This window comes from Manis javanica, chromosome 7 (genome assembly GCF_040802235.1).
Source record: "Manis javanica isolate MJ-LG chromosome 7, MJ_LKY, whole genome shotgun sequence".
Lineage (NCBI taxonomy): Eukaryota > Metazoa > Chordata > Mammalia > Pholidota > Manidae > Manis > Manis javanica.
The window spans coordinates 129,089,172-129,100,481 of NC_133162.1; the positions used below are offsets into that span (position 1 = coordinate 129,089,172).

Genomic DNA, 11,310 nt, shown 5'->3' on the forward strand with positions numbered 1-11,310 from the left:
TCAAATTACATAACTTCATCATTGTGGGAAACAGAGAGCATAAGAACATAATAGAGCTTTTACCACTAAATCATACTACTATTTGAATTTTCTTCTAGACTACCTGGATAAGGACTAGACATAGTACTAGTGAAGTGCCCTTAACTAAATATGTCCCCCAAATCTAAATTGACCTCATATTATAGTCCAAAATGGGGACTTTTAAGAGGAAAAGAGAGTGCCATTAATAATAGTGCAAAGATTACAGGCACATATTAATTTTCCTCATTCTACTGAAATTAAATGTCCTGCCAGATGTTCATTTCGAATGATATAGCTCTGTTTAAAATACAAATACCTAAAATAAATAATGCTTCTTTCACACTTTGGTGTAAATTAAATTAATCAGATTCATACCTCAGATAACCAATAAGCACCTATGATTAAGAGCAACAATTAGGAAATATATGATTGGGTGGCGTGAGGCTTAAAAAGTGTATCATTTAGAGGTAATAAAGTTTATAAGCATTGACGAATCAAGATTTTAAGCTTCATCTCTACCTGGCTCTACGATCATCAGTCATTTACTTAACTTCTTTGCACTTCAATTCAATCTGTAAAATGGGGTAATATCTACCCTGAAAGCTGCAATGAAAATCAGATAAAGTGATTTATAGGGAGCCAGCAACAGAACTGGAACTCAATTAGCATTAGTCCTTTGAGAGAAGATCTAAACTGGGTGAAGGGCTATGGTCTATGAACTACAACCACAGGAATTAAAACCTGGACAGTACATTCTTGTGTATAAAAGACCTAAATGTATAAAGATAACTGATTTACACTATTGGATGTTTACATGAATCAAAATTCATCAAGCTGTACACTAAGCTTTGTATGTTTTGTTGTATGCACCTTAATGCAAAAATGTTTTAAAAATGGACGGCGTACATACTAATTTTCTAGCAAAATGAGAAAAAATTTTAGCTAATTCAGCTGAGAGAAGTAAATGAGTACCTGGTTAAAAATGATTTGTGTAATATATCATGTTGCACAGCTCTAACATTTTTGTAAATTGTTGCAAGCTCTTGTGACTGGTCGTCCCAGAGGCATAGGCACAGAAATGGGAGCCGTGTGGCTTGGGCAGCCGTGCCTGGCCCCACCCGGCACAGTGCAGTGTGAGATTATTTTACAAGGGCAGAAATGCACCCACAGTCCTCTCCCACTCCTTCTCCCCAATTCTTACCCACCAAGCATCAGTAAAGGCTTTTATATGTTTTGAAGTAAAAACTGGGGTGAGACGTCATGCAAAATAGTACCAACCATGAAAAGGAGAGTTTGTTTACCCACAGATCTATTTAACTGGGGAAAGGGCCCACATGGCTGCCCCAGCCACCACTGGAGCTGTCCACAGAAAGAGTAGTTTTTCTTAAATTAGGTATTTCATATAAATTAAAGAAGCCAGAGGAAGTTATAGAATGTACAGTAATGGCAATATTAGCCTGGTCCTCAGTTTTCTTATAACCCACCTGTGACAAGTGGCAATTTGCCCTTTTACTTGTTTAGTAATAGGACAAATTTCCTCACTATGGTCATTAATATCTTACTGCTGGCTGATTCTATGGCTTCTCAGTAGTTCAGTATTTTTTCTAAATGCAGACAGCACAGTAAAGAGAGAAAAACCATCATTAGATGATACTATTCAGTAATTATTATTTATATTATTAATACACTAACTTTATTATTTTAGATTGAACACTCTCATTGAGTGACCCTGAGATCAAGGTTCATGGCCAGTTAAGAATTTTCAGGAAAACACTGAAGATAAAATATTGCACTAGATAGATACACAATGCCAATACTGTCTGACAGACAGTCAGTACAACAGCAATTGGCAAACACAGGAATGAATTCAAGTCAGAAAAGAATGGACGAGAACCTTGGGGTGGCTACTGCAGAGGGACTGTTAGACTACTGAGACTCATTTTGATTTAGTGGCAAGTGAGTGATACTTGAGTAACCAAATAATAACTGGTCATTAATAGCTTCTTTCTCACTCTATTATTTTTTTCTAGTGCTTTGCATAGTTACAGGCTGTTAAGATTATATGGTATCATAGCCTATTAAACAAAGAAATAGGTCTAATAATAAAATCAAGGTGAAAATTATTCTTAACATTTTGGAAGTGTTAAGAAAATAAGACAAAATCAAAACGTCACGTTTTCCTTTGTAAGTCACATTCCTCAAGATCTCCTGATCTTGATCAGTTTCTTGTTTCCCCAGCCATTGCTCATCCTCTCGTCACTCATGTGAATGTTAACTGAGCGTGTACTTCACACAGGCACTCTTGCATACATTGTGGGCATAGAAATTAGTAAGACTTGGGATTGTCCCTGAATGAGCTAAAAACACAGATAAAATTAACTGTAATAATATGCAATGATGTGTAGCACACTCCTAGTGTTATGCTGGAGTAGAGAGCCAACTGTTGTACAGACACACACACAAAAAATTGTTAAATTAATGTTCTGAAAGCAGCCAGCGGAAGCATCAGGAAGGACTTTCCAGAGAAGTCTGCGATCTGTTTCTGGAAGACTGAGAATGGTTTCTTTAGGGTGAGAAGCTGAGGGAAACGCAATCCATTCAGACAGACTTTACACTGTTTATTACAGAGAAAGGAAAACTGCCGAAGGAAGAGCAAAGCCTTGGTGAAATAAAAGTGCATATGGCTCATTTGAGAAATGGAGGATTCAAGCATTATTGAAATTTATGATTTGTAAAAGAAAGGGAGTTGGCAAGATATTCGACTAATTGATATTTACAGAGCACATTTTACGGGGAAGAAAAACCATGTTAGAAATAATGCTCTGTGCTTTATTATTTATAACACATTCAATCAGACTAACAGAGTACATGTTATTCTTCACATAAGGTCAGAAAAGGAAGCTGTGGCCTTAAGAAGGTAAACTTGGTCAAGTTCACCTAGCTATTGTCAGAACTGGGAAAGCAACTGGTTCCTCTAAAGATACCCCACCAAGTGATTTCAGCTCTGACATCCTAACAGAGTCTAGAGCTTTATCCTGAGAGTTTTAATGAGTTGAGGTGAGTTTATAAGCCAAGGCACGACATAAATGCATTAAAGAGCAAATGAGGAGAAGCTGTTAAGGGCCCGGGCATCACCACTTAAAAGTCATGTGTGATGTGGCAAATCACTTAATCTCTGCGGGCCTCAGCACTCTGCTCATAAGATGGAGATAATAAGAGTATGTATATTATGGGATTGTTGTGCTCATTACCAAATACATGAAATTCATTTACAGTGCTGCTTGGCTCCAATAAGTCACCAGTGTATGTGATTCTTGTTTCAGAAATGGCTCTCTGACAGCATTGTGGAGACGGAACTGCAGAGGGAGAGACACTGCAGCCCTCAGCGCCCTGGAAGGATGAAGAGGGCTCCAACTGAGGCACCTGGCAGCGATGGAAAAGCCGAGGTAACACTGAGACATAGTCCAGCTGCAAATACTGAAAGGTTTTGGTGACCATGCGGCCTTAGGGGGAAAGAGAAAGAGAGAAACAGAAAATGCCCCCAGGTTTGTAGTTCAGATGGTCAGATGAATGCTGATGTCTTAGCATTCATACTCTGATTACTACTTCCTTGTGGAATCAATTATCCTAGGAGTCTCCTAGCTGCTGACTACCAGTAAGTGATTTAGTGCCTATTTATAGAGAAAAAATAAAAAATACAAACAACATTGGAAGCCAATAGAAGCCAGAGAAGCAGCTTCCTCCCACTAGGTCTAGCCTATGTCTATGGCCCTGAACTGACCCCTGATCTCAAGCCCTTTGGATATAAAAATAATAGAGTGGTTCTCTCTCAAGCTGGTAGACAACACAGCTTCTTTTTAGCACCAGAACTGCTTACAGGTATGGTGCCACAGGGTGGTGAAAAGAGATTGATGAACATACAATTTTAGGACATTTTATTTTCACTTGGGACAATGCTGAAAGAGTTTTTAAACTGTAAGGAGTATCTCTTGAAAATTATTATTTTATCAAGAAGGACAACTGATTAAATCTAAGTTCTGTACAATATCTAGAGTTCATGAGACAGTATCAAGTTTAGGTACGTAAAAGAAAATGTATTTTAAGATTACTGTTTTTTTACAATATTCTATTAGAGGGAACATGAGAATATATGAAGAGAAAGATAAAATGAACACCAAAACAAACTGACACTCCCTGGAAAGTTTTCTTATTGCTTGCATTTCACACACATAAAATATACTTCCATTCTCTAAAAACTACCATCTGTATATCTCTACTACACAGCTCAGGAATGAGGACAGCTGAATATTTTACATGCCATATAACTTACAGAAACTTTTATAAAATTTTCTTTCCAGCTACTAACATTTTAACTAAGTAAGTTAATACTACATGTAAATGAGAAGAGGTGACAAGAAACACATAAGTTTATTTACAGTTGGGGAAGAGAGGAAGAGTGGTGATCAACCCTAAATTCTGTTATCCATTTATTTAAAACTTCTTCACTTCATAGTCTATATATTCTTTTTTTCCTTGATAAATGATTTTATAAAAACATTTTGAGGTTTAGAAGATAGAAATGAACATCAGTCGCTCTGTAATATGAAGATCCTGAAAGCAGAAATCAGTCCGTACTCCCCTTTCCCTCTCCTTCTTTGTTCCTTTAGTGTCTGAAACATTATCTTAGGGAGAGGTGGTGCTTGGTGCAAGTCCTCACCTTTACTCACAGCAGCCCAACACTGTATAAGGTCTTTCCGAATAACTTAGAGATGGCAGATTCCGTGTTATCAAACCAAAACCTCTTGAGTTTAGAGAATCAAATGCTGCCTCTGGAATTTTCCTCATTTCCCTCCCACCCTTTAGTTCTTTAAAAGCAATAACAAGGACAGGGACACTTCTGATTTGTGAACAAAATTGCTATTGTACTATGTCTGAAAGCACAAAGCAAAAATATAGGAACACTCTGACCTCTAAAAATAATGCATTTTAAGTCCTGTTGTCCTGTGTTAAGACCATTATTTCTCCTTCAGAAATTTACTTTGAGTTTCCAAATATTTAGGGATGCTTGGTAATTTAAGGTAAATATGCCATATCTAAGGATGCCTGAAGTTGTTCAACATTTCCATGACATACAGCAAATCTGATGAACAATAAATTAAAGGATGATCAACTAAACTATTCTTTTCTGTTTCCTGACTATCAACATCATCTTTAAACTATGCACTAATTAATAAACTGAAGTGTTTGCTATTTCTCCATACCTAATGCTAAAAGGAAGATGTTTTTAGAGTGAATGTATTATACTATTAAAATACATGCCCATCCGGTATGCCTCAACGTAATTACAGTTTTGTATAATTAGCGTTCCATGTCAAAAGATTTATAGCTTTATCACCTCAAGCAATATTTCACACCTGCCAAGAATGATTTATACAATAATGACTTAAAGTGTAAAATAGAATCCTCAAAGGAAGGGCTGTCAAATATTCCTACTGCAAATAACTAGGTTTTTAAAAATTGATACTCTGGTAAACAGCAAGTACAATTGTACCTAGTAAGGGCACATAAAGTGGGATGGTAGGACGTGCTGCTGCACAGGTGATCATGCACTGCATCAGTGTGAGCTCATTGCATAGATCACAGGCTTAAACTGCTTATAAAGCCTCTGGCCATTCTGGAAAACAAGCTTTTGGAAATAATACCATGCTCATAGTTTTGCTACTCTAGTATGAGTGAATGGACAAAGTGGAAACAGAATGTATCAATTTTCTGTTAATTTGCTCATTGTACTATTACATTACTGTTCATATTCCTGTGAAATGCTAATTAAAGAATAAGTAAAGGAAGCAATTACTGCATATACTTGAGAAACCAAGAACCTCTCAAAACTAAATGACCTCAATAATAAAGAAATAGGAAACTTTGAGAAACAACCAATGAAAATGTTGGTTATTCTGTCCCTTCCTGCTTTTATAAATGTAGCGTCGCTGGCAGGTCCTTAAGAGGAAAGATTTTCAAAGCATTTTAACTTCATAAGCTCTAACTGATTTTGTAGTTGAATGTGAATGAAAGCAAAACACTCTGAAGAATCTGTTCAAAGTATCTTTACTAGTAGCAAAAACACAAGTTGATTACATTCAGAGCAAATAGTCCAACTGCGTGTCTTCACGATCTAAAAAGGTCATTCAATGTAATCTTTTTCTTTGGAATTAAAAGGAAAAAGCTTGGCCTGTCACCTCGTGTTTTTCATATCAATAAAAGCAAAATAGGCAGCATTTGTCATTAAAAATACTCAAGACCTTGTAGACTGGTCACATCTGAAAATGTAGCCAACAGAATCAAAATCTTCACCAAAGGTTGATATTTATACACCTAAAGAAACTTCCAAATAAAGATTCCTTGCTTACAACAGGGAATTTTTAATTCTTATAACCAAGCAAATCACTCGGATAGGAATATCTGCATTATTCAATCTACTAGCATCTTCAATGTACTGTAGAAATTTGTCAATTCATGCTTGTGATTACACATGAAATTGCTTTTTTAGGTGTTGTGCAATAATTTTACACACTCACATTGTACAAGTTAATACAGCTTTTAAATATCACCATTCTACTTGCAGTGTAAAAACTTCTATTTGAAAACACTGTCCGAAAAAATATAGTTAGTTACTTAAGTGATTCTGACAGTCAGATTCATTTTATACTTAAATTCTACAAGTTGAAAGTGTCCTAGAAAACACAATGACCGAATGTGGACCAACATGTCATAGTGACATGATGAATATGCAGATGTGAAAAACGTCAGACTTCAAATTATTCCAAAAGCCCAATTCGCTGGCATCAGACACACACAAAAAAAGATGAGTTGCATTTGGGTGGTGAGAGCCTCAGTCCAAAATATGCTTTCAAGACAACAGAGCAATTAAGCTATTTCTAGTATGCCAACACTATGGATTGAAAAGTGTCAGGGGAAATGAGAACTTTAAAAACAATCTCTATGTTGGTTGATAGTCATATAATTGTTGTCCTTATAGATTAATCCAAAGTTATACAAACCTGCTTTTCCAATCATACTTTGTTATGCATACACACTCGTCAGTGGATGTTAAGGAAAATCCAGTAATTAAAAATTAAATTTTGTAGTATAAAGTATTTAATTGTAAGCAAATAAGAAGAAGAGCTAAACCTTTTCCTTGCTAGAATGTGTTCTCTGCATTTTACCAAATGATTAGTCACCATATGATATAAGCTATAGCACATCACCCATTTACTCATTTACAAAACTTAGGAGTTATCTAAAAATCTGACTAAGTATCCCGCTGCCCACCGACTTCTGTCAATGGAAAAAAAATGATAATGCAATATCAACAAAAGTAACAACAATGTGCATTTTTAAAATGACTTACCTTATTTAAGCCCTGAGTTGTCAAATATCATTGAAGTGTGCACCTTTGGGAATGAGTATAGTTTTAAATGGGTATATCTGAATATTCATATATGTGTGTTAATATATATATATAGAGAGTATTTAATGAATGCATGTCCATTAAATGTGTGGGATTGTTTTTGAGAACTATTATAGGTTTAACATACTGTGCTTCCATAGCAAGCTTCAAAGAAGAAGGAGTGCCCTTGAAGTTGAGGTATGACCTTAAATTTGAGATGTCAGTTTTGCTGCAGCTGTAAAAATGAACACCAAAACCTCCACAGTACCATAGTTCCTTTTTCCCATTTCTTATTTTAGGACAGATCTTGAATACATGAACAGCCTTTAATATTTGAATATACATAGGTTTACTGGACCAGTTTCAGAAGTTCCTAAATATCTCCGTAACTGTGTGAAAAAGGAGCAAAGGAAACAAGAGGTGCTGCCTATCAAATAAAGCTGAAGAGCCAGGAAACACTTATAACTACAATAGTTTTAGTTTCAGATACACAGCTTTCAACAAGACTTAGCTTTGTGAAATAGTTTCACATTCAAGCAAATGAAACTGTATTTCTCTCCCACAAAATACCTATCAATGCAACCGGTGAATTATTAACCTTTACATTATTCCTTAGAAAGGGGAGAGTGTAAGACCAATTTGTGGCATTTTGTCCTCAGTGACTTTAAGTTACTGCCCTATTGAAGAGTACAGGGCATCCTTATTCAAGGAAGAAATTGGTCCTACTAGTCCACTAATAAAGTATCCATATTTCTTGAATCCTGTAACACTATAAGCAAAGCATATATCTACAACTGAATATTCAGGGCTTCTCTGCATATGAATTTGCAGAAATAAGTTGTCAAAATTTCATCTCAATGGAATCAAATACAAGAAATCCTAAGATAAACTTTACCATTTTTGTGATAGTAGGTGACCTCCACTTTTCTCTCCTCTGACCCCAGCAATGCCTGGGCAATTTGAGCAATATCATGCCTCTTGGTCTCAGGCCCATGGAGAAAGTCGCAGGTGCAAGGCTTTTGCATGACATCTGGCCTGGAGAAACCAGTCATCTCACAGAACCCATCGTTGCAGTAGATGATGGCACAGTTTTGCACTCTGGCATTTGCGATGATAAATTTTTTATCTGTAATAAGAAGATAGTGAGGCATTTTTTAAAAAGCTCCCATGAGATTCTTATAAACACTGGAGCAATTTGTTGCATAATAGGATATCTGAAATGCAGGTGCTTCTGAAATTGCTAACTGCCCAGGCTTTTAAGAGGGAAAAAAACACACACACACACAAAAACCTTAAATGTGAAGTTAATAATAGTCATAAGAAGTAGTTTTAACAAAAGTATTAAGGAACTACTCTACGAATTACATCTGGGATGTAATTTCCAGATAGTCTAGTTGTCAAGCTCTTTAACTCCCGGGGGTCCTAATGCACACCCCAGAAGCAACTGGCCAATTGATATTTCCAGAATGCCATTCAATTGCAAGGTAAATATTTTCAAAGCCAAGACAGAGAAACATCTTGTAGCTGTCAGATGTCTCACTTCAACCTTGGCCTTCAGAGTAGAACTTTCTCAAAGTAGTTATTATTCTTGGATTTTGCTTTTTTTCTATCCTTCTGAGGCATACTACATACTGATCATTTAAAAAAAAACATGAAACTATTAGCAACAAAACTATTTCACATTAATTAGAAGTTCAATAATACAAAGTTTCACCTTTCATGATACCTATTTTCCACGGGATAAAAACACACACACATGCAGTAAATCTCATGTTATTTACTGATAACACCTTTTCACTTTTACTTTGGGAGAACCTTGAATTTTTTTTGTGTAGCAGTAGGGCCTTTAATACAAAGGGTTTATTAATTTTGATCACAGATCATATTTACTATTTCCACATAGAATGTGAATCAGGATATAAAATTTATCTTGTGCACCAAGTATTATATCTTCATGTCACCAAATGCAGAGCTAAAATAACTACAAAATGTACAACATAAATGTGTGTTAATGTAGTTTCGAGGAAATGTCATATAAATTAACAAGTATAGGATTTAAACTTATTATATTATATAACAATCAGTCACCCCTTACACTTAGTTCACATGAGAATATTAAATTGTTCTGCATTCAGCCTTTGTGGGATTTACTATATTACACTTCAACTTTTAAATTTCTAGATGGAAATTTAAGGGGATAATAAAAGGGCAGAAATGCTCTTTTGAATAACAAACTGCTTGCGTTGGGAACCAGCATAGATCAGATACTGCTTTTTTCCATATTATCCCGCTTGGGATATATTTGCATTGATTCAATGCAAAGTTTAGCTTCTATAAACTAACCGCAAGCAAGCATCCCTGTCATATCACAGCCCTGCGATTTAACCAAGGTAAAAGAGAGTTCGCATAGCCATATCCAGCGCTGCCGGCATTTACATTCTCCTGTTCAGGCAGTCCGCTCTGCCCTGCTCCTGACTTTGAAAAAGTCTACCATAAAACAGCCACAAAACATAAACCCGTTATGCTCATACGTTCCCTTTAAGATAGTAGAAGAAGAGGGCATTAAGTAGCAAGGCAGATAATGGAGCAGTGGGAGAGGAGGATCAAATTGCCTCCCGTAATGGAGACCATAATCTAAAATGTACATCAAAATTAATATCGGAGGGGGACCGCTCCCGCTGCCACCCGAGGCTCCTGGCTCGGTTTCACAGCCTCTAACTTGCCGCGGCCCGGAGTTGCCGTCTGCTCGGCTTGTACGCGGCGGACGCCAGGCGCGCTGTCAGAGCAGAAAGCGAGGGAGGCAGGAGAGAACAGATGAACTTACTTTGCCCTTCAAATTTCCGAATGATGGTCCCCAAAAACGTGTTCTGGGGTGCCACATGCCCCCTGCGGACAGGCATGTTGGCCCCGGGGTCCGGAGGAGCGCTCCCCGCGAGCTCTGGAGTTCTCCCGGGGTGTCTCTCCGCTAGAGCCCAGGCCCGCGCGCCGGCCGCTCTTTGTGGCAGAGCATCCTCTTTGGAAACCAGCAGCGTCTTCCCATTAGCACCACTTGGAGACACCCGCTCTCCCCGGCGGAGTCCTCCCCATTCCCCGCGCCTTCCGGAGGGGCCTCGCGCCCGACTGCCGCGGGTGAGCGGGGGTGGGGGTGGGGAGAGGCTGGGAGGCGGGGTGAGGGCAGGGGGCGGGCCGGGCGGAGGAGGGAGCGGCGGGGTGGGTGGGGAGGGGGCGGGGAGTCACAAGGGCAATCGATCCGTTTCCCTTCTCCCGAGCAGCGCCAATTTCCCAGTGCAAATGGGCTTAACCTGGCGATTGCCCAGAGCTGCGAGGCTGCCCGAGGGGGGTTGGAAGACTTGTGCGGCTTTTGCAGGAGGCGAGAAAGAAGAGGAGGCTTGGACGCCGGGGGGGGGGGGGGTAGTTGACGTTTTTATCCCCGCCCTCTCCCTTTACACACACACACACACACACACACAAACTCACTCCCTCACTCCCTCCCTTTATCCTGAGAGCTGGGGCGCCGCCACAGCTCGGATTACTCAAGCGCGCTTTTAGAGAAAGCCAGCCAAGAAATCTCCAAAACTCAGTGACAAACAGCTACTCTGGGAAGGTGATCACGGCCACCAGCCACAGAGCTTCATCCCTGAGCTCCTCACGCCGCAGTAGCTAAAACACCCTTAGCTGCAAAGAAAAGACAGGTGGAAAAATAGTCTCTCATTGAGGACTATTTCCAAGCTCTGGTGGCGTTCAGGAGTTTGAGGACAGAGGTTTGGTCTCAGGGTGCAGCTCTGACCCCTGGGCTCAGCGGAGGTGGGCGCCGAATCCCGGGCTGAGTTGACCCAGGAGTG

The 11,310-nt window shown here is 38.8% G+C and overlaps 1 protein-coding gene across 2 annotated transcripts in view; it reads right to left on the bottom strand.

The window, feature by feature from the left end:
• The window catches only part of KCNH7 (potassium voltage-gated channel subfamily H member 7), a 434,910-nt gene extending 424,319 nt beyond the window's left edge, over window positions 1-10,591 (bottom strand). For both annotated transcript variants that reach the window (XM_073241556.1, XM_073241555.1), the window contains exons 1-2: window positions 10,293-10,591; window positions 8,364-8,594 (exon numbers count right to left, since the gene is read on the bottom strand). In XM_073241556.1, coding sequence (XP_073097657.1) covers window positions 8,364-8,594; window positions 10,293-10,368 — 307 coding nt within the window. In that variant the 5' untranslated portion in view covers window positions 10,369-10,591. The remainder of the gene's footprint in view (window positions 1-8,363; window positions 8,595-10,292) is intronic.
• Window positions 10,592-11,310: the final 719 nt, after the last annotated feature.